Source organism: Nerophis lumbriciformis, linkage group LG02 (genome assembly GCF_033978685.3).
Source record: "Nerophis lumbriciformis linkage group LG02, RoL_Nlum_v2.1, whole genome shotgun sequence".
NCBI lineage: Eukaryota > Metazoa > Chordata > Actinopteri > Syngnathiformes > Syngnathidae > Nerophis > Nerophis lumbriciformis.
Window position 1 is genome coordinate 22,539,335 of NC_084549.2, and position 25,316 is coordinate 22,564,650.

The 25,316-nt window shown below is 37.7% G+C and overlaps 1 protein-coding gene across 1 annotated transcript in view; it reads right to left on the reverse strand.

Annotated features, from left to right (window-relative positions):
- lmbrd1 (LMBR1 domain containing 1) overlaps positions 1-25,316 on the reverse strand; it is a 91,872-nt gene that overhangs the window by 39,913 nt on the left and 26,643 nt on the right. The window contains exons 4-7 of the mRNA XM_061958828.1: positions 20,338-20,435; positions 17,556-17,623; positions 16,129-16,217; positions 6,248-6,321 (exon numbers count right to left, since the gene is read on the reverse strand). Coding sequence (XP_061814812.1) covers positions 6,248-6,321; positions 16,129-16,217; positions 17,556-17,623; positions 20,338-20,435 — 329 coding nt within the window. The remainder of the gene's footprint in view (positions 1-6,247; positions 6,322-16,128; positions 16,218-17,555; positions 17,624-20,337; positions 20,436-25,316) is intronic.

Genomic DNA, 25,316 nt, shown 5'->3' on the forward strand with positions numbered 1-25,316 from the left:
AAACCCCTCCCCTGCCTCCTTCCAAGATGTGCTTGTACGTAAAAGAACATCCATGATTGGTTGGTTGTTTACTATGATGAGTCACGATTGGTTGAGATTAGGGCAAAACATTAAGGACAGGCCAATCAGAGGCAAGATGCGCAAGTCAGCAAACCAGGAAGGGAAATCACAACAGACATCCCAAATGACGACAAGAGAATCGGAGAAAAGAAGAGGGAATATTCAAGCAGGCGGTTTCTCTATTAAAAAAAGTAGTGGAAGATGGCAGAGGGATTCTCTTTTTTAGATTTTTCTTTTAGCGATGTAGACAACGTCCAGGAAACCCACAATGTGTCTACTTGGCCACATTTGGAAAAATGTATGCGTCTGGATAAAACATTTATTTGAGTTGTTTACAACGTAAGCCCAAATCAAAACTGTTCTCGAGTTGCTATATTTCGCACGAGAAATGCTGCCAAAAATGTATGCCGAAGTGAGGAAGATCATAGCCGCACAATTAAGTCAAGTCACTTACTTGGCGATGACCAGAACCGTACGAACCGTAAGTGAGTGACAGCACATTAAATCCTCGACTAGAAATTAAATAGTGCCTGCCTGCAAATTAATTTTTTATCTGAGTTTGATACATTTTATATTATTTGCACAGCTATGTTTTTTATTTTACGTAGAAAGAATATTTTTCTATTTTATTTATGTTATGTAATTCTGTGGTGTTAATACCCATCTTGAATAACTGGGTTAATAAAAGTGTCACTGACAGTTTACAGTACAGTTGTCATTCACTTCAATTTCTGTGAAAATATACTTTCACTGGAAAATATATCGAGATATATATCGAATATTGAGTTTAAGTAAAAATATATTTTTTCGTCCATATCCCCCAGCCCTAATTGTGATGAGAAGAAACATTTGTTTGGGCAAATAATGTGTGTGGTAACGCTCATTTATCCCCGACACACTCAACTGCCCCATCCTGAACTAAAGAATGTAGAGAAGGCACTTGAAACAGCGACTAAACTATGACGCTAAGGCTAGCAAAAACAATCCATACACCCACAAAACAACTCAACTGCTTGTGTTCTTGTGAACAACATCATCGATGTAACAACAATGACCAAACAGTGGTCGCAACTTGAGAAGCGCTCTATTTTTTTTTTTTTCAGCATCAAGTGAGTCGCTTCTCTACTCGTCAAGCTAGGAACTACAGCACAGTAAACTTCCCCACTTCACAATAATAGCGTAGTGCGCCAAATCTGGTTTGACTGCGCTAACAAAATAAAGGTTTCAAAAAAAGTACCTTGCACCTGCATAATATGCTTAAAGAAAAACTGCACTTTTTTTGGAATTTGGTTATCGTTCGCAATCATTATGAAAGACATGACAACCGATGGATTTTTTTTTTTTAATGCATTATAAATATTAAATAAACGTAAATAAAAGTCCTCTTACAGCGCGGAGCCAATAGGAGCTCTACTATTACGCCCATAAAATCCGATAAATAACCATTCAATAAGCGCCAACAATACTCCATTAAAATTTTGTGACTTGAATGTTAACCAAGTATTAGTGATATTGTTACTATAAACGGTAGAGAAACTATTTATAGCAGCGCCGTGATCCCTTCCTTTGTGCCGATGTTTATATCATCGAGTGGTCTGCTGTTTCCTTGCTTCCTTGCTCCCTGTAAATTTATTGAAGATCATAAATCATGTCTCTCACCTGAAAAGTTGATGGCTTGTGATATAATCCGACAAGTTGGGGCACTTTGACAGCCATTTAGGACCTGACACAAAAAGCGCATGTTTCCCCCGCCCCTACCCCATTTCTTCGCGAGGATTATGAGACATTTTTCATCTAAATGGGAATATATGAACAGCCTAGCAGTCGGAATCCTAATGACAGCGAACGTTATACAATAAGTGATGGTTTATTTAGTTTGTTGGCTCTCATAAAGTCTGTAGTGAGTAATCCGTGATGAAGAAAAAATGCAAACATTATGACGCGTTTTTTAAATTAATGCGCTAGGGTTAGGGTTAGGGTTAACCCTAACCCTAACCCTAACCTTAAAATTATCAAAATATGTTAAATATTAAATGTTATTATAAATGTGCTCGTTATATACATTACAAATATACTAACATCATGTATATAAAACCCTAATGGGGGTGTTTGGATGTTTTTAGGGGCTCGACAGGCAGAATTTAACGGCTCCCATAGGCTCCAGTGTAAGCACTTTCGATCAAATGTATTTTATATTTAGAATGCATTAAAAAAAAAAAAATCCATCTGTTGTCATGTCTTTCACAATGACTGTGAACGATAGGCAACATTTTCCCCCAAAAATGTGCAGTTCCCCTTTAAAGCACTTTGCACCAATAGATAGTTAAACATTTTATTACATTTTATTTTACACAAAAAGCACAAATTATACGGTGGTAAAATAAGTGTAAAAGGTAAAAAAAATTAATTAAAAACAAAACAGATAAACTGAATTGTATTGTTTTTTATATTACTACTGTCATTTAAATGTATTGTTATTGCTATTGTTATTGTTTTACTTTTTGCGGTTTATTTAATACTAATTTATATCCAGTTTTTTAAAGTATATTTAAAGTGGAGTTTTGGTGGTAGAATAAATATTATGATTTGAAATAATGAATAATCGTGTAAAGAATGGTGATTACATTATCAATCAAAATAGCCGTGATTATTATTTTTGCCATAATCGTCCAGCCCTAGTGTGGGGGTTGGATTAGGGTTATGGAACTGGCTGAAATCATTAAGTGTGACCCTGTTCCGTTGGAATAAGAGGAACTAAAGTAAGTCGAGAAATCAGTCCTTTAGAAGTCCTCTTTGTTTTTTCTGTCTTTTAGTTAGCATGGTCAGATTCTTTAAATAAAGAGGCTAATCCAGTACAAGCAAGCTAATTAAAACTGCTTAGGATACAGGGTGCATTAGAGTAATTTAAACTAACCAAACTAATGGCATTTCAATGTATAACGCTCTAAAATAAATAGCCTTGTTGGTGTGGCACATAAAACATTTTCCCTAAAGCAAATACACGTTCCCAGTGATTCAGGATGAATTTACTTCTAATAAGGTTTTTCCAATTAAATGTCATCCGTAACGATCAAAGATTCATTATCTTTAGTTGCTACCATGCCGTGTTAAAGTACAGTATATGTGTTTAGTGTTGGTCTCAAGAACACGTTTGAGAGGTTTCCTATCTTGTCTTGCTTGGGCAAGGTGGATTCATTCCCAAGACCAAATCAAATACAAAAACTGCACTGACAGCAGTACTCCACTTGTGAACTGATTTGCACAGTAATGTATAAACTGTGTGGTGAGCTTGGATTTACAGAAAGCGGTTGGGTCCTGCAGTGTAATTTCTAACATCAAATAAATCATCATTGTACATACAGTTCAAATATAAATTATTTAGAAAATGTTTCAAAGTAGTGCTTTAGCTGATTTTTAACACCTTCAAATACCTTCTTTCGTCATGATTTTTTAAACTTTTTTATTATTACTACTATAATACAGGCTGTAAACTAATCATGGTGTTCATACTCATCTTGGTTTAGGTCATTACCAAAAAACACAGCTATATGGGGTTTATTTGGGAAAGACTAAACTGACAAAAAAGTGTCAAAGCAAATGGTGGTCAAATATTTTTACACAGTACTGTATTTATGCAAACAGTTTGGATGTTTGTTTTTGACCCTTGATCTACATTTGGCTTCTGTTTTATTGACAGCTATCTAGGGTATACATTGAACAATAGCCAGAAACATTTGTCCTATTTAGGAAAGGCCAGAGTGACAGGCTGTCATTGAAGATTATCTTCTAAAAGAAACCCTCTGCAGCATTTCTGTAATCTTTGAACAAAATCTTTGGAAAAAAACTTTTGCTAATCCACATAAGCAGAAAAATGAATAGACTTATTACAAGTGAATGTGGAAGTCAATCGCCAGCAAATAATTAAGTCTGTTCCCTGTCACTTATATAATTAACTTCTGAGTTTGTTACTTGACATCTACTGAATGGCAGTGGGCGAAGTCTGTAAGCTTTTCAAAAGAAGCTTTATTTTATTTCCCTAAATGTCACGTAATTGTTTAGGGAAATTAGCACCGCTTTGACAGTTTGTTTCAACATGAGCTTATTTTAAAAGCTGTTGCTTAATCTTACAAAATGTTGTTTATGAATATTTAGTAGTATACCTCAGATATTGCCATGGTGGTATCTCACACTATCTTCAAAACTTCCATGCGATGTCTTGCTGAATAACTAGTATTGGATTTTGCAACAGTATGCTCTTTTCGGTTTTAAAAGATCTGACTAAAGAGATACATGCAGGAGTGAATTAATCTAATAAACGTGAAGGATTGTAAAATTGCTCTAATTTATTTAGTGACAGCTCCTACGGAGGGCAATGTCGTGATGTGTTATTAGATCCACAGGCCTTCTTTATATTCACCATTCAAGGTCAGATTTTGCATATTTAGAGCACAAATTGTAGAGCAAGAGGAAGGTCAATACATAATTGAGCTATTTTTATATGTAAAAATAATTATTTTAAATTAAGCCACTGAGATTTCACTTAATAGGATGGATGGACAGTTTAAAAAATAGGGAAGATATAGATCATAATAATATGTGAGCTTTGTTCCTAATCGCTATAATCAGACCCTAACTCTGGATTGTTACTATATTTCGTAAAGAAGGCCAAAAGCTGGCAGGAACAGTTAGACAAAGCAGATATTAAAGCGCTTACATGCAGTGATGGATGTAGATTTTATAGTTCCACAATTCGCACCTCTATTGTCACAAGGATGTAGTGTTCTTTGCCGTTCGAGTGAGTTAAAGACAGACTGCAGCAATGCTATTGCTGCGAACAGTGCCGTTTTAAAGATATAAAAATAGCTTTTACAGCAAGTAATTGGAAGAGTCAGTGGCAATTGAAGGACACTGCAAATCTAAGCAAAGCTCTAGCCTCAAAATGTACATGGTCATTATCCCACTCTATTGAAAACTGTGAGAACAGTGGCTAAAACCCTAGTTTGAATGGATAAACGAGGCAAAAGGAAGATTGGTTCTACAACTTACTAGGTTGTGTATTATTCATCAGGAGCTCTAAATTCGATTGTTGTGTAATTTGTCAAGTGGGACTCTCGGCTCAACAGAAATTGGATAGATTGAGGTTGGCTGCCACTTTTACTTTTACTCCCCGGGTTGATGCCCAAGTACTTTTCCCGTATTTTGGTTTTCCCCCAGCACTATTATGTGGTACTCCCTCACTTAAAGGGGAACAACACTATTTTTGGAATTTTGCCTATGATTTACTAATCCAATGTAAGGCCAGAACACATATGTTTTTCTTCTATTAAAGTATGTATGCTAAGTTGTAAAATACGCCCAGTACGAAGGGGCTAACAATGCAGCTAACGGGAGTACAGTATTTCGCTCATAAAACCCTCTAAAAAACCTTCCAAAAACTAAGCAACAGTGCTGAATGTTGCTTAGCGTTTGTTGTTGAAGGGAAAATCGAACGTTGTGATGCATCTGTGAGATTAACATGCATATGCTTAAAATGAGCAAAATACGTAAATATAACATGTTAGTATGAATGTTCCTGTCACTACATATGTACTTAACTACTATACAGCCAGTATATAAAACAATGATGGAGGCTTTTGGGTGTTTTTTAGAGTGCTTTATAGGCGGAATAGAGCAACTCTCAATATTGGCTCAAGTGTTAGCTGACTTCTTCTAGCTTGTATTAACAAGTTAGCATACATTAAATTATGCATTTTGTGAATTAATGCAAATTATAGAAAAAATCCCCAAAAATTGCAGTTCCCCTTTAAAGCTTTACCACTATGTACAGGGGATATCTAGATCTATGAAAAATGGACAGTACTAGCCGAAGTTGCCAAATTACCAAATTGTTTTCTTGGGGAGAAATTAGAAATACAGCAAAATGTCAATGTCAAAAGAAAGACAGATATGAAAGGACACACAAGTAGATATGTTCAGTATAAAACTGACAGTTGATAAGACATGTTTAGGACAGCACAGACTCAAAAATTGCAAGACATCAGTCTGAAAGTCTATCAAAACTTTTAATGAGAGGGAGTCAATAAGTAAAGCTCAGGAACGATGCACCGGTTCTGCATTTGAATAATACCAACTTAACAAAAGATGAAAATAACTCAAATCATGTGTCATAGCACATATTTCAACTCACTGTGTAAGTGATCACTGCCAGCATCCCAATCAAGGTCAAGGAGCTGATGGAGAAAGCCAGAGCAGTTAGACCATCTGTAAGCAGAAAGACAGGACATCAATTGGATATACAGTGTCTCGTATGACCTTGTTCTAAAGAGACATTAGTGGAATGCTGCCATAGACTATTTTTACAAATATCTGTTGTGGCACAATCATTGCATATTTTCATTACTGGTGATTTTTTTTTTTTTTTGTCATTCCATTTAAAATCAATTACCAAAGTTCCAAAAGAAAATCTGGTGTTTACATCATCACAAAGTTCACAGTTCACAGTTCTCTGCCATTACTTTCAGCATAGACACAAAAGAGTGTTAAACAGCTTGATCAAGGAATATAAGTAGATTGTGGTGAGAAGTGGCACCTCTGATTGAAGCATAAAGGGGACCACCTATCAGGCAAGGGCAACAGTAGGTGTCACAGCAGCTGTCAAAGCTGAAGTCAGAAGACAGGGATTGATGAACAGACTGATAGCCTCTCTCCCCCGTCAAGATCCCACCTGTCATAGGGTTCTGTGTAAAATGCTACACAGTTGCCGCTTTAGAGATAGCCCTCGTACTCTCATTGGCAACTTCCCAGCACAGGGACCGCCTGTCAGCACAGGCCTAGCTGGTTCTCTGCTTCTCTTTCTCCTTGACAGGGATATTCTTACAATGAGGGGATGAATATTAAGTCGACATTCAAGGTGTGGATAATGCGCTCTGGTAATTGCATTTATCATCTTCTGAGGAGATGTCACAAGCTGAAGGACGAAAACTATACACCGGTTTCTTTTAGTAGTGTATCCAAAAGTTTTAATCATATTTAAAGTTTGTCATTTTGTTATTTGTTTTGTTTGAATTTTGCCGTTTGTCGGTGGTGGTCACACACCTCATATAGACCTGGGGCCTCAGAAATTGCGTAGACACAAAAACCTGCTATACGCCCTTTTTTAGAGTAAAGTTGAAATATGATAAGAGTGGTGGTCATTCGGGCTTCGCCAATAATTGATTTAAAAAATGTAAAAAAACATTTGGGCACAAAATTCACTTTTCGCCAATAATGATTCATATCCATATTAATATTTGTGAGGACGTCTATAAATTTATCTATGGGGTCATTTTGCTACCTATTGCTGTAACAATGTGTTCTTGTGACTCCAGCACAGCCAGTCGGGCGGAGAGCAACAGCCGCCGGGGTTTGTGGCACATTAATGACACCAGAGACTGGAGGAATGGTCCAACTTTGTTTCACGTGGCTACTAAAGCAAGTAGATCTCCTGTGCTATAATAATACATTTAGCAATCAAAACAAAAGTCAAAGTAGTTCCTATCCTTTTTGATATCCTGGCATGTTTAAATTTAAAAAATTGCAAACCAAATAATACAAAATATTCCAAATGAAACTAATCTGGCTGTGAGCAGGCAACTGTATGAACATCCATCCATCCATTTTCTACCGCTTATTCCCTCATATGTTGTTGTAAATAGCACAAAATACATCTATCTTTGGAGTAATCAGACTACATTTACACTAGGCCAAAGTGAAAAATCTGGATTTTTTTCCAGTTGACTGTTTACACTTCAAAGTAAAATGTGATATGTATCAGACTCCAGTGTAAACGCGCACAGGCCCCAATGCGCAAATCGATAAAATGAAAACAAAGGAACTTGACCGGATTCCGTAAATGAACAAGGAAGTCAAAAGAAAACAAAATATAATTAAAGTCGCCACACCTTAAAAATGAGTGTTTTTTGTTTTTTTGTATGTGAAAATAAATTAAAGTAAAATAATGTATTAATATATATATATATATATATATATATATATATATATATATATATATATATATATATATATATATATATACATAGTCGAGGTGTCTGTGGTTTATCCGTTATACAGTGCTCAATACTGGGGTAGAGCGGAATATACGTTAGGTCAGGAAAAAACACAGAGGCTACATCATCCCTACAAGCCTGTTTCGCAGGTTTCCCTGCTCGTCATGACATCACATGGACAAAGATAAGACCTTCTGGAGGAAAGTTCTGTGGTCAGATGAAACAAAAATTAAGCTGTTTGGCCACAATACCCAGCAATATGTTTGGAGGTGAAAAAGTGAAGTCTTTAATCCCAGGAACACCAATTCCTACCATCAAGCATGGTGATGGTAGTATTATGCTCTGGGCCTGTTTTGCTGCCAATGGAACTTGTGCTTTACAGAAAGTAAATGGGACAATGAATAAGGAGGATTACCTCCAAATTCTTCAGGATAACCTAAAATCATCAGCCCGGATGTTGGGTCTTGGGCGCAGTTGGGTGTTCCAACAGGACAATGACCACAAACACACGTCAAAAGTGGTAAAGGAATGGCTAAATCAGGCTAGAATTAAGGTTTTAGAATGGCTTTCCCAAAGTCCTGACTTAAACGTGTGGGCAATGCTGAAGAAACAAGTCCATGTCAGAAAACCAACAAATTTAGCTGAACTGCATCAATTTTGTCAAGAGAAGTAGTCCAAAATTCAACCAGAAGCTTGCCAGAAGCTTGTGGATGGCTACCAAAAGCGCCTTATTGCAGTGAAACTTGACAAGGGACAAGTAACCAAATATTAACATTGCTGTATGTATACTTTTGACCCAGCAGATTTGGTCACATTTTCAGTAGACCCATAATAAATTCATAAAATAACCAAACTTCATGAATGTTTTTTGTGACCAACAAGTATGTGCTCCAATCACTCTATCACAAAAAAACAAGAGTTGTAGAAATTATTGGAAACTCAAGACAGCCATGACATTATGTTCTTTACAATTGTATGTAAACTTTTGACCACGACTGTATGTATATATATATATATATATATATATATACATATATAGTGTAGTATATTTGGAGGGGTTCTAATATTTTTAGGGCTGTTAAATAGAGGAAGAACGGACATCAGCGTGGATTTACGTTTACGAGCTTTATTTTTCAACTGATTTAAACAACTTACGCAAAGTACGTAACATGTAAGCAAATATATCAGACCGTCAATTCCGGTCTTCAACAATCGCTATTTCTTCGGAATCAAAATATATAATCATATATTACATATAGCCTATTTGCGCACTATTGATTAGTGATGCACCAGAAATTCTGCCGTCGAAAAAACACTTTGCTCACCGAAACCGGATGTTGTGATAAATTTGCCATTTCCGCTGGCAGGTTGCGTCTTTCCTCGTGCACACGAATGCGTAACTTGCCCGAGGCTGACAAAAAAGTCACATAAAAGGTCGCATTACCGTTAAGACTGAAGTCACATTTGAAAAGATCCGATTCCAATCGACTACATCCTGATGTGGCCTGAATCTAATGCAAAAAGATCAGATTTAAGGCACAGTGGAGCGAAGCAAAAAAATCCGATCTGTGTCACTTGAGGGCAAAAAAATTTGATTTAGTGTGCAGTGTAAACGGGGCCAGAATCACCCACCTCTTCTAAAGTTTTACACATCATTGCAGCGACTATCTTTTCAAACGGCGTGCACTACTACTGAATATCGACCATTTATTTTTTTATTTTTTTATGTTTGCAGTTTTCGGAGCACACAGCATTAACAGGCTCACAATTTTATATCTCGTTTGTTCGTTCGAAACACAAGAAAAAAAACTTGGCCTAATCGTTGGTGGTGGATTCTGATTGGGCATGGTCTCAGGCACATGGCTAATTTCAATATGGTCTGCTTATTTATAATGGAACGTTGCCTGTGCATGCCCAGGCACACAGACATTTGTGATCAATTCCATGTTGATTTGAGCTTAAAGAAAAGTGCTTGGATTGGTGAATGTGCACACTTTAATAAATCAGTTTTTTTTTCTTGCTTATGCCGTTTTCTGGATTTGAATGTACCTCTATTTTTTAGTTGGAAAAACATGCAACTCTTAGTGCATAATGTCCCTGGTCTGTCAGAGAATAAGAAGAATATTCAGACTTTTTTGATAGCACTTTTTTTTAAAGTGACTAGCGGCAAATCTGAAGACTTTCTGTGGTCTTTTTGGAGACTAACATGAAGGCAAATGTCGCTCTTCTTACAGGGTGATACCCCTGCATCCTCACCAGAAAAAGATGTGACAGAAGAGCATTAATTTGTATTCTAAACATAGAAGTTTAAAGACATAGAAGTTTGCCTTTGAATGTTTTTTGCTCACTTTTTGTCTCTCTCATAGTAAACTACACGCACATGAATCATGGCCAATTAAAAACTAGACAACGGTCACGTAGCCCTCCCCCCACCACAGATAGATTGAAGTCTCTGTGGGAAACACTGAACTCTATATAATATTTTAGGGACGAGAGAATCTCTCTAAATGTTCTGAACTCATGTTTCTGATTCAATGTTGTATCGGCCAACATAACCAATCCGGTGGAAGTAGTCATTGCAGAGGTCTTTCCAGATGTAGTAACTTCCCATAGTCAACGTTATGTTACTTTACTTTAGATTGCAAACAAATTGAGACCAAGTCAAGTGGATCTCTGCTGGTGTCAGCCAAAGAGTGCACTCCATTTTGCCTCAAATCAATTTCAGAAATTTAAGCCAGGAGTATTCAACCATCATAGTTCTACACGAGTGACCAATTCTTAATATTCAATCAGTCAATTAAGTATTTTCGGAACACTTTTAAGTGTAACATTTTGCTTTTTCTTTAAGTTTAAAAATTATATGTAAAGTCATATTAAACATAGGTAGGTTGTATTTTAAACCAGAAAAACTTGTAGACAGGGTTGTAGATAGTATGCCATCAACCAATTCTGCCCACACTTAAGTAATAAGAAAAAGTACAATCATTGTGCAAACAAAAAGAAAATGTATCTCTGTTGTGAAACTGAATGATAGACAAAAGTATTCAGGTAAATCTGTAGTGATGGAAATAAGTATGGATGTGTGAAGATCGAGAGCATATGAATACATTGGACCAACGTGCTGTTTGATGCAAGTTGAAAGGTATCTCTCTTGCAAATCAAGATGCTTGGGGATAACACATGTATATTTGAGAAGGTACATGCTTTACTTTGTTAGAATGTACTATTGGTCCATTCAGACAATTATTATTAGGAACTAATTAGAAGGGATACATCAGTTATACCTACAGACATACAGTAACAACATACTGAACTGCTCCAAGTATCACTATAAATTAAGAATAGCAAAATAAATAAATAAATAAATAAATTAAGAATATCAAAGTTAACACGATAACACGGGAACTATAAATTTAAATAACGACACTAAATTTTTTAACGGCCGATTTTTGACACTTGGGCCGTAGCGTAGCGGGGGGAACTTGGCTGCAGTTCACTTGCTACTGATGAGCCACAAGCAAAAGAAAGTCTACCTTAGGGAAATATCAGGTTCAAAGCGATGGCAAGTTGTTCTCCCGACAAGAAATAACTATTTTTCGCCGTGAGAAGAGGCGACATCTCTCCAGCAAACGCCTGCTGCGCGTTTTTCAGAGGTGGGTGGTGCTTCACTTCCGTGTTCAGATCACGATGAAATTGCAATGATAACATAACATTTAGATTGTTACTATGACTGCTTTACCAAGTAAGATTACATAAAAGCTCAACAGAAATGAAAGACGGTCGGCAGGATGTCGCAAGGAGTTTTTTATTCGAGTCGATCAGACATTAAAACATGTCAAGATATTTTCTCAAAACAATCACACACTTTTCCGGCCTCAAAATAAAAGTGCTATGCTATACATCCGGTTCAACTACATTTAGGGTTTTTGTCCAGGGTACACTTATTAATGATGAAAAATTATATATTATAATATTATATATTATCATCTGTGATATTGCGAAGAATTTTGAGTAAACTATGAACATTGCAATTAATCGCGATTAAATATTTTAATCGTTTGACAGCCGTACTATAAATACATAAGGTTGCCATAACGTGTGTGAAATAAGGACATTATAAGAAATCTAATGTTTAAGTCATTAAGTTAGTGACCTTAGTGACATGTCATAGTAAAGCAGTCAACTGCAATATGAGGCAAATGTTGCTTTCCATAATACAATTAGCCTCCCTTCTGGAGAAAGAAGGAAGGGGGAATTAGAACAGGGATGACCCTCACATTTTCAACATGGCAGCCTGGAAGTCTTCCCCTGTGACAAGGGAGGAAGGTTAGGAAGCATGCGAGGGGGTCGGCCCACTGTTGTGAAAAGAGGCAGATGGTTAAACTTCCTCTTTGGTCCACATATGGCAGAGGTCCAGGGGACTCCTAGGAGTCCACGTTTGGCGTTTTTTTTTCGACATTAGCATCTATAGAAGCATATTAAGCAGTATTTATCTCAACAAGTAAACACACCTGAGGACAGTGAGATCAGTTAATTTTTAATTGCATTCAATTCTTTTGCCATTTTAGATCCCGTCTTAACAGCTTAAGCGCTGTCTTTGATGACCTATGACAAACAGATGGCCCCAATTAAAATCTTGATATTCGGACAAATATAATATACAAACATTTATAATTGCTTTGCTAATATGTTACATGTATTTATAGTTGTGATTGGTAAACAACAAAAAAGGAGGAAAACATACGGCCCACATACCATGCGCCCCAGTTCTTTTGGTACAAAACATGCATCAAATTAAATGGTAAAGGGGAAATGGATTATACTTTGGGGTACTCAAAGCACTTTTACACTATTACTACATTCACCTACTGATGACACATCATTAAAAGCGACTGAGGGTTCGATATTTTGCTCAAGGACACTTTTAGACGTGGTCACTGGGACTGAGGATTGAACCCGCAACCATCGGGTTGGGGGCTGACCATTCTAACACCTGAGCCATGCTGGCCAAAAATCATTTGACATAAATAAGAAAAGTGGTAAACTTGTTTCTGATGGGACACAGTGACATATTTGGTCTAAAAATGGGCAGAGTGGCTGAAGTCTTAAACCAACATTATTTATAACATAAATGTTTCAAGACAATTGACTTTCTATGAAGTTTACAATAAATCAATAAAAAAAATGTTTTCAATTTGAACTCTAAGTGCCTCATGTATTAGGAGTTGCGAGGATTTCCTACTAAAAATTGGCGTCCGATCAAATCCAAAAAACGTAGTAAAAATGTAGATGTATTAAAGTGTGTGCACGCACAAATCCAAGCACATTTTTTGTTACATGCAGTCAACCTGGACTTGACCACAACGCCCCCTAATAAATATGCAAATCATATTAAAATTAGCCATGTGCCATTACCCTCTGCCTAATCAAATTTTAGTAGGACTCAGAAGGGGGTGCTTGTTTCATATGTTTCACGGAGAAGAAAGACGGTTTGGATTGGGATGCTGCTGGCTCCAATCAAGAACCACACACAGGCTGAAATGAAAAATGAACTGATCGGACATCAAGAAGGTGAAGAAGATGGATGTGGCCAAAACAGGCGAGCGCACCGGAGAAAAAGTAGTGCTTCACACCGTTTCAAAAGATAGTTGCTGCAATAATACGTAAAACTTTAGAAGAGGTGGGTGACTCTGATTACTCCAAATATAAATATAATTTGTGTAAATTACACCAAAATGTGTTCATGAAGTAGCCTTCTCACTACCAGAATAAAGTTTAATGTGAAAATTGTGTAATATTTGGTTTGCAATCTTTTTATCTTTTAAACATGCAAGCATATCAAAAAGGATATGAAAGACTTTGATTCTTTATTGACTACTCAATTTATTATAACAACTTTTTGATATTACAACTACTTGTGGTAGCAGCGCTATGTGACACAAAGTCGGGCCCTTCCTTCACCGTCTCTGTGTGCCGCATCCCCCGGCGGCTGCTGTCCACCCGACTGGCCATGAAGCTGTGCTGGAGTCACAGGAACACATTGTGACAGCAATAGGTGGAAAAATGATTGCCTAGATAAATTAATAGATGTTTCCACAAATATTGATAGTAATACGAAGCATTTAATGAATTGGCGAAAAAGTAAGTTTTTGTGTCCTTGCTGAAATCAAATGTTGGCAAAGCCCGAACGACCACCTCTGTGTGTTTGCCAAAGTATCCACAGCCTGTAAAAATGTGCGTACGTGAAGTGTGAAGTTGGCGTGAGGTACCGCACATTTCCATGTCAAGTTCACTCTTGATACATCTTAACTTTGCTGTGAAAAAGAGCGTGTGCCAGGTTTTTGCGCAGACACAAGCTTAATACATGAGGACCCAGGTCTTCTATTAATTGAGACTCCAGCAGTTTACGCTATTGGAAGTGCAATGGATAAAATTTAACATAACTAGTTTATTGCTAATAAATAACCTGGCTCACAGTGTTTACTTTACTTTGTGAGACAACAACAAAAAAAAAAGGATTTTCTGGTTAAAAAAAGATTTACTTTTTTCCGGAAAAATCACAACCCTCACTTAAGAAGCCATGACAAACAAGCTATCTGATGATTTTGAACTTGGATCCAGGAAATTGTGTTGTGATGTGAGAACATTCTATTTAATAATAAATGATAGGCGGCGTGGCTCAGATGGTAGTAGGGTAGCCATTCAGGAACTTGAGGGTTCCTGGTGCGAATCCAGCCGCCGCCATCCTAGTCACTGCCGGTTGTGTCCTTGGGCAAAGACACTTCACCCACCGTGCTCACAGTGCCGCTCCAACTGGTGTATGAATGTATGTATGAATGTGAATTAATGTTCGGTGGTAGTCGGAGAGGCTGTAGGCGCCTAATTGGCAGCCTTGTTTCTGTCACTCTACTCTAGAGAAGCTGTGGCTACAAATGTAGCTCACCACCATCAAGGTGTAAATGAATGAAAGGTTGTCACTGTAACAGGCTTTGAGTGTCTAGAAAAGCGCTCTATAATTCATTTCCATTTTTATTATAATTTGTATTGGAGAATATTTTTCTTTAAAAAAAAGTATGCAAATGAAAAATGCAAAATGAACAGTGTTGAGTTCAATACATACCAACACATTTGCTGCACTAAATGCAATTAAGTGAAGGCTGTGTTCAAACTTGTGTCATTGGCTTATACAGTAAAGAATATACAGTATGCATAAAGTAAGGACTTCCCTAGCCAGCTTCATGACACATTTTATTTTCATGAAAAGCTTTTGAAATATAATGTTGAAGAGTGCCGTTGTCACACACAACTCACCTAAAGTAAACCGGACTACACCAAGGGTCACTCGCAAGCGGTTTTACATGTAAGCGATACTCTGGTGGCACTGGCCACTTGTTTGCCGTCAAGGAGTGCAAAAACCTTTGAGTTATTTTAGATCCAAGATAATCATTCAAAGACCATGTAAAAAAAGTGATAGGATCTGTCAAATTCAATCTGCAAACTTTTGCCAAAACAGAAATAACCTAACAGAAACTGTGGCTAAGTTTTTTCTCTACTCCTTGATTCTCTCACACTTTGAATTTTGCTTGACGAACTGGTCTCTCGCCTGTCCCACAACACTTAAACCAGTTGAAACACTAAATGTGTTTGATAAAGATACTCATTCTTCCACCATTCCACTTATAAAGGTACTTCACAATGTTGATCCTTCCTACACTGATGAATGTTTGTTAAATATAAACACACAGGTTACCACACAGACACACAACTTTTTGTCAATCTGACAGCGAATTGAAATGTGGCTAAAATGTTTACATTTCAATGCACACAAGCAACGTTCCTCACAAATTAAATAAAATACAATGTTGGTGCACAACAAGGTTCGGTTGATTGCATACTAGTAGAAAAAAACCTACCAGAATTAGTTTTAATCAAAACAAAACAGGACAAGTTTGAACACACCCTAAGGAAAACTCCAAGGTCTGTTAATTACATGTCAGCTACTTTGTAAAACAACAGTACTTACGGCCACTGCCTAGCTCTTCAAAAAGGTATTGAACTTTCTCCCACTGGGTGGCATTCTTTTGCGGTGGAGGCTCAAGTGGAACAAATGCTCTGAAAATGACAAACATTTCCAAGAATGTGGGTTTGGTCGAAATTCTGAGATAATGCATAATTAAGAATGTTCATCTAAAAGTAAAACACGATTTACACCATAAGGTGCAGCTCACTAGGGTCTTTTCCATGATGCTCACAGTAGTAAAATAATGTATCTATAAGAGTGCTGTGAAATTATAAACATTTCTGAATTTGGATCAATCATGATTAATCACAGGTTATTTACTCGCTTGCGTAATCTAAATCAACTTAAAAAGAAAAGACCCCAATACAAATGCAATCGTATTGTCAGAACATCATCCAGGAACATTTTTGAAATGTTTTACTTGAATGCGCGTTGTTTATTTTCTCAAAACTTGGTAACAGTATTTATTTAAAGTCCAGTCAGGGTGTATTTTGGAATGAAATGTACCTCTTTGCAGTAAGTACGCATTGACCTGATCACTGACCACATGGCAACAAACGCCGCCTTCCAGGTAACCATCCATTAAGGTAAAACATCAATGTACGGTCAAAATAAATTGTGTTATTTAATGTGTGTATATTATGTATATACCGGTACATCATTAATTCCATCATTTTTGTGATTAATCACTTGAGTTAAATCGTTTTACTATTATTTTTGACAGCCCTAGACCATACATAATAATGTCAAGGTACCATGGTATCTTTTTTTTTTACAGAATCTAACAAAGAATTGTCCCATGCTCAGGTGAAAGTCGTTCTTTTTTGCAATTGTATATATGTGGCAGTGGAAGGTCAGAAACCCTTTAAAAGTTAACAAAAGCCTTGTAAGACCAAACAAGATGTTGTTGATTGAACTGTCACCCAACAGAATGTTGTTGTCTCCTGGTAGCAGAAAAGGAGTTGAAAAAGAAAGCGATCATGTTGCTAAAAATTGAGGGATGGGGCAACAATTGGCGCTACGAAGCAGTTACAATGTGTGAGGAAAACATTTAGCTAAATTGCTTGAAGAAAACATTTAGCTAAATTGCATTTGTCATTAGCAGATGACTAAATCTTGGGGCAGCCACAAGTAAAGGTAAATCTGAAGTTGTTTTTTTAACTTTTAAAACAAGTGTTTTTTGCCTTTAAACAAAACAATCTGATTGATTTCACAAAAGACTATCAACTTCTGCACACACTTAGAACTAAACAGGTACGACAATACTTTTACCCTTGACATGTAGCTTTGCCTTTTAAATGTCTTATAATGGCCAGGAAGATTGCACTATTAATGTTTGACGAAATCCTCTAGACTCATTAAATGAGCACAATGGCATATCCCCATCCAGCTATCAAGTGGCAAAGGAAGAAATTGTGTGTCTAACTTACCCAATTAATAGCAGCGCCACACAGACAATGGCAAATCCAACTGTGTACTTCAGAGCGTTTTTGACTTGCTGCAAAAGAAGAAAATAATAACTGTTGAATCTTGCCCATTAAGAGAAATATAATGAAATGAAAAAAGGTGGGGGTGGAGAGGTCAATATTTCATTTGGCTTAAGACTATTAGTTTGAGACTAATATTGTATTGCCTCTGTTAACCCAATCAGAGATTTTAGTTCTTAAATGTCCTTTCTTTGAGTTTTTTTGTAAAAAATTACCCATCCATCCGTTTTCTACTACTTGTCCCTCTCAGGGTAGCGGGAGGGCCGGAGCCCATCCCACTCATCTTCTTAATATTGACACATGAGAAAGAAAAGCAGCAGTGTGAAAGTTTTGGATTTGTGCACCAATATCTGAAGACATACTAAAGCATAGATCTAATGTCCTTTTTGGTTGGCAATATGAGGAGGAATTTTTTCATCGGTATGGTTATCTTTCTCAAAACAGGCACTGGGAATTAAAAGATCAGTTCCTCCCACAAACAAAACTTGCAATGTGGAAATGATTGAGTATTAAGGCCTGCATTGTACTGCAAATATGCCTGTTGTATAGGACGGCACGATATTAAGAAAAAAACCTAATTGCGTTTTTTCTGTCCAAAATTGCGATTCAATTTGCGATTTTTATATTATATACGTAAAAATGCATAAAACTAGGAAAATAACGAGTGAAGGAAGACATGTTACTTTTAGACTGTCAATGAATATATTCTTGTCTCAAGGTGCCACACAATAAAACAATATGCAATAATTTGCTTTTAAAAGTGTTTGATTTTTTGCAGTTTAGAGCTTATAAATAATACAATACAGTGATTATAATGTAATGTAATCATAATATATATAATAATGCAAAGTAACCATTTAAGAAGATATACACTTTGATTTCTTATTGCAGTAAAATTGTTTACCATTGTACTGTCATTGGAAGGCAAATAACTTTGTAATCCTAAATAAATACACAAACAAAAAATAAAATGGACTCACGCCTCTAAGCAAAAATGTAAATAAATATTTAACATCTTAAAGTGCATTATTCTCCCTGTTGGAAAACCTGTCAGACGTTGTCTTGTTGCCTATTGCCATCACGTCCATCCATCCATCCATCTTCTTCCGCTTATCCGAGGTCGGGTCGCGGGGGCAGCAGCCTAAGCAGGGAAGCCCAGACTTCCCTCTCCCCAGCCACTTCGTCCAGCTCCTCCCGGGGGATCCCGAGGCGTTCCCAGGCCAGCCGGGAGACATAGGCTTCCCAACGTGTCCTGGGTCTTCCCCGTGGCCTCCTACCGGTCGGACGTGCCCTAAACACCTCCCGAGGGAGGCGATCGGGTGGCATCCTGACCAGATGCCCGAACCACCTCATCTGGCTCCTCTCGATGTGGAGGAGCAGCGGCTTTACTTTGAGCTCCCCCCGGATGACAGAGCTTCTCACCCTATCTCTAAGGGAGAGCCCTGCCACCCGGCGGAGGAAACTCATTTCGGCCGCTTGTACCCATGATCTTGTCCTTTCGGTCATAACCCAAAGCTCATGACCATAGGTGAGGATGGGAACGTAGATCGACCGGTAAATTGAGAGCTTTGCCTTCCGGCTCAGCTCCTTCTTCACCACAACGGATCGATACAGCGTCCGCATTACTGAAGATGCCGCACCGATCCGCCTGTCGATCTCACGATCCACTCTTCCTTCACTCGTGAACAAGACTCCGAGGTACTTGAACTCCTCCACTTGGGGCAGGGTCTCCTCCCCAACCCGAAGATGGTATTCCACCCTTTTCCGGGCGAGAACCATGGACTCGGACTTGGAGGTGCTGATTCTCATCCCAGTCGCTTTACACTCGGCTGCGAACCGATCCATGATTGCCATCACGTGATCACGGTATTCTCGCTCATTTGTCCATGTTGATGGGCTAATACTGCCAATCCGATTTGAAGCTGAACTTATTCTCACAACCGGACATTTGGCTTTATAATCATATGTTTTTCCTCCTAATTTGTGTTACTTTGTGGTGAGTTGTGAGTAGGGAGGCTGTCTTCCTGTATGTGTGTAAAGCTGACACCCCGTTCTCCGCCCACCGACGACACAAATATTGTGAATGACTAAAAAAAGGACTGGCTGTGTTGTTGTTGTACTGTTAAATCAGTGCTGCAATTATTTTCTGTTGTGCCCCCCCGGGACAAAAAAATGTTCACGCCCTCCCTGAATTGAAATACGATTGAGAACCTGACAATATTTAATTTATCCGCACAAACCACTCTATGAGTTGCTGGTACCCACACCTACATGCCATAGCTGAAGACATGTGTACAGTTGTTTTACGACGCTCCTCCTGCCCATCTCAATATATAAGAAGTGCTGGTCACATGATTAGAAAATTTTAAATGATATCTGTATAACATGTATGCAAGCACGTTTCAGCGCAACCAATAGAGGGCAACCAATACACTTGGTCATATTTCCTGGTTGAGCCTGTTGATAAATTTGAGCAGTGCTGCCACCTAGCTGAAGGCTTGTGCATCGTTCAAGAATGAAAAAAAGACGCTAATACTGAAAGTCCCTTGACTCTCAGCCCCTCAATGTCAATCAATTGTGCAGCCCTACTGTTGAAACATGACAACATTATTGAACCACCACATCGTATAACACCCTTGTACAAAAAAGTACAAATTATCTGACAATATAGTTAGTGACTTCGAAGTGGAATTCCTCAGGAGACAGAAGAAGTGCAAAATGTTACCGAGCATGTGTTGACGTTTTCATCATCTCTTTCTTCATAGTAGAAATAAACAAAAGGGATCCATAAAAAGACGCAGAACAGAATGATGGAGTAGAGTGCTGTGGACAAAAAAGGAAACAAAACAAGTAAGTAAAAACAGCAACAAAACAAAAATAATGTATCATTTATTAATACATAACTTATCATTTCTGCAACACATATACTGCACACAGTAAAGAATGCTTAAACATTGCACTGAATATGTTTTTTGTAAAATGTATAAAACTTTCTGGTGACACAGAGACTGGTAATTTAATGCATTCTCTCTGGACCTAACGCGGAATCAATATATATTACTCCTTTCATAGAAGCTTGAAATTGCTATAAGATACACCCAGTTAATCCAATTGCAATCATGTGAAATTTCCCTTGACAGATAAAAAGGCACCACTGAGTACACACCAATTAATTTCTGTGAATATATTTTACCTTTTCCCTGTTTCCACAATGATACAATAATGTCATTATTTCAGTCAGTTCTTTATAATATAATCGTCAAAAGCCAATGAAAATGGTTCTAATATGTGTATACCAGGTAACCAGCAAAAAAGAACATGTATTGTATATATATTATAAAATGTATTGCAAAGCAATGGCAACCAGTTTAATTAAAAACATATCTTGTCTTTATTTTTCTTAAGCTGCTGCACCTGCCTTAAAGCAAATACTTTTAAAAATGTACTATGTAATATGTATGTAAAATGTAATATGTAATAACTGAAATGTTAAATAAACAGAAAAGCTTCAAACTTAAAGGGGACCTATTATGCAAAACCAACTTGTCTTACCTATTGGTACTTGTTTTTGTCTATCTGAGATCTGCATTAATCCTGAAAGTTTGAAATTAAACCATGGAGGCATATTGGAGATATTTATTAAACAATCTTGCCTTCTTTTTTACTTCCTTCAAACAAGTCGTTTGGAATTTGCCCAATTTCTGACGTCTTTCCCCATTGGTGACGTCAGCGGATATCTCCATATATGGTAGAGATTTCCGATATTGTAGTCACTAAGTTCATTTATGTTTTATCCTCTTGTTGTGGGGCAGACTTGCTAGTACATGCACGTGCATCCTTTAGTGTTGCCATTTCTACAACAAAGTAGCGTAAAGTTTTAACTAATGGAAGAGCTAAAAACAACAGCATGCCACAGCTAACGAGGTGGAGACGCAGTCGAAGTGCAGGCTCGTAAATAAAACCATCTGAAGAGACGGTCAGAAAGCGTCTTGAAGATGGTCTGCAAAACATAATCTATGCAACATTTTTACCAAGGAAGCACCATTATATGTCAGGTAGAAGTGTTTTAAATGTACAAAAAATAACATAATATGACCCCTTTAAAAACCATCAAATTGGTAAAATACAGTATGTTATACTACTATTGTTGCTATTCCCATCAGAATGGTACAGAAACAAGATAGCCATGCTTTTGTGTTCACTGAAAACATTATCTGGGGAAAAAAAAATTCAAGTACGGTAACTTCTGAGTGTCCCATGACAATGCAGAATTTCAGTGTCTGTTAAAGCTCCAATAATGGCCCACAGTAAAATGTGTGGTATTCCCGTTTTGTGTTTTTTTTCTTGAAATGCTTTGATTTTGTTGGTCATTTTCCCGCTCAGATGACTTCTTTTATACAAATGTATTCATCTGAAAAACACATTGTATAACAGTGTTATATGGCGTTTGCATGAGTCAAAAGAGACATGTTTTTGTCCAACCTTTTTTATCCTATGATAAAAGGGGTTTGCCTTGTGGGTATGAGTATGAAAGGGAAACAATTGTACTATTTTATAATGGGACAATTCCCAAGGAAGAGGGAGAAGCTTCCATTAGAGGCATACAGCAAGGCCGGCAGATTACGTTTTTCAAGTGGTCTATTAAATAAATCGGAAACATTGAAAAAATGATATCTGTGTATGGTTTATGGCAAGGGTCCCCAAACTACGGCCCGCAGGCCGGATACGGCCCGCCAGCGTCCAAAATTCAGCCCGCGGGAAGTCTCAAGGTAAAAAAAAATAAAACATTTTGTTTTTTTAAATCTGTCCTTTCTAATCCATTGTCTACCGCTTGTTATTCTCGGTGTCTCCTAGCCGCTCAGGCAAATCATACTGTCTAAAAATGCATTTTCCCATCGATAAAGTGACATCATCAGCGGCAAGTGCGCGCTCTTTCAGTCAATTAGAGCGTGAGGAATATATACAGGTAAAAGCCAGTAAATTAGAATATTTTGAAAAACTTGATTTATTTCAGTAATTGCATTCAAAAGGTGTAACTTGTACATTATATTTATTCATTGCACACAGACTGATGCATTCAAATGTTTATTTCATTTAATTTTGATGATTTGAAGTGGCAACAAATGAAAATCCAAAATTCCGTGTGTCACAAAATTAGAATATTACTTAAGGCTAATACAAAAAAGGGATTTTTAGAAATGTTGGCCAACTGAAAAGTATGAAAATGAAAAATATGAGCATGTACAATACTCAATACTTGGTTGGAGCTCCTTTTGCCTCAATTACTGCGTTAATGCGGCGTGGCATGGAGTCGATGAGTTTCTGGCACTGCTCAGGTTTTATGAGAGCCCAGGTTGCTCTGATAGTGGCCTTCAACTCTTCTGCGTTTTTGGGTCTGGCATTCTGCATCTTCCTTTTCACAATACCCCACAGATTTTCTATGGGGCTAAGGTCAGGGGAGTTGGCGGGCCAATTTAGAACAGAAATACCATGGTCCGTAAACCAGGCACGGGTAGATTTTGCGCTGTGTGCAGGCGCCAAGTCCTGTTGGAACTTGAAATCTCCATCTCCATAGGAGCAGGTCAGCAGCAGGAAGCATGAAGTGCTCTAAAACTTGCTGGTAGACGGCTGCGTTGACCCTGGATCTCAGGAAACAGAGTGGACCGACATCAGCAGATGACATGGCACCCCAAACCATCACTGATGGTGGAAACTTTACACTAGACTTCAGGCAACGTGGATCCTGTGCCTCTCCTGTCTTCCTCCAGACTCTGGGACCTCGATTTCCAAAGGAAATGCAAAATTTGCATGGTTGGGTGATGGTTTGGGGTGCCATGTCATCTGCTGGTGTCGGTCCACTCGGTTTCCTGAGATCCAGGGTCAACGCAGCCGTCTACCAGCAAGTTTTAGAGCACTTCATGCTTCCTGCTGCTGACCTGCTCTATGGAGATGGAGATTTCAAGTTCCAACAGGACTTGGCGCCTGCACACAGTGCAAAATCTACCCGTGCCTGGTTTACGGACCATGGTATTTCTGTTCTAAATTGGCCCGCCAACTCCCCTGACCTTAGCCCCATAGAAAATCTGTGGGGTATTGTGAAAAGGAAGATGCAGAATGCCAGACCCAAAAACGCAGAAGAGTTGAAGGCCACTATCAGAGCAACCTGGGCTCTCATAACACCTGAGCAGTGCCAGAAACTCATCGACTCCATGCCACGCCGCATTAACGCAGTAATTGAGGCAAAAGGAGCTCCAACCAAGTATTGAGTATTGTACATGCTCATATTTTTCATTTTCATACTTTTCAGTTGGCCAACATTTCTAAAAATCCCTTTTTTGTATTAGCCTTAAGTAATATTCTAATTTTGTGACACACGGAATTTGGGATTTTCATTTGTTGCCACTTCAAATCATCAAAATTAAATGAAATAAACATTTGAATGCATCAGTCTGTGTGCAATGAATAAATATAATGTACAAGTTACACCTTTTGAATGCAATTACTGAAATAAATCAAGTTTTTCAAAATATTCTAATTTACTGGCTTTTACCTGTATATATATATACATATATATATATATGTGTGTGTGTGTATATAAATATATTAAGTTAAAAAGTAAAAAGTTAAAGTACCAATGACTGTCACACACACTAGGTGTGGCGAAATTATTATCTGCATTTGACCCATCACCCTTGATCACCACCTGGGAGGTGAGGGGAGCAGTGGGCAGCAGCGGTAGCTGCACCCAGGAATCATTTGTGGTGATTTAACCCCCAATTCCAACCCTTAATGCTGAGTGCCAAGCAGGGAGGTAATGGGTCCCATTTTTATAGTCTTTGGTATGACTCGGCCGGGGTTGGAACTCACAACCTACCGATCTCAGGGCGGACACTCTAACGACTAGGCCACTGAGTAGGTAGTAGTAGTAGTAGTAATATATATAAAGCCCTACCCCCAACCAAATTGTTTTAACCCAATGCGGCCCCCGAGTCAAAAAGTTTGGGGACCCCTGGTTTATGGTTTAAGTTTATTTTTCGAACATGAATACAATTATTGCAACTAACTATATTGTTCAATTTTTTTGCTAAAATATTTGGGTGCCAGCACCACAATAATGAGGAGGACTTGTTTTGGAGTTACTTTTTTATGCAGCAGAGTATAATTGAATATCTCTGTTTGGAATGGTTGGTCAGACAAAACACAACATTTAAAGAAAATCTCAGTGAGTTTCAAGTAGGGCTGGGCGATATGGCCTTTTTTTAATATCTCGATATTTTTAGGCCTTTTTCGCGATACACGATATATATTGCGATATTTTGCCTTAGCCTTGAATGAACACTTGATGCATATAATCACACCAGTATGATGATTCTATGTGTCTACATTAAAACATTCTTCTTCATACTGCATTAATATATGCTCATTTTAAACTTTCATGCAATCCAATCCAATCCAATCCACTTTATTTATATAGCACATTTAAACAACAAAATGTTTCCAAAGTGCTGCACAACAATATTAAACACAATTAAAAACAATATAAAATAAATGTGATTAAAAACAATTTCAAAGGGTAAAACCAATTAAAACAGTAAATAGAAAGCAAAAAGCAAAATTTTAAAAACACAGAGGACAACAGAGGACCACACAACTCACGTAGTGTTAAAAGCCAGAGAATAAAAGTGGGTCTTAAGACGAGACTTA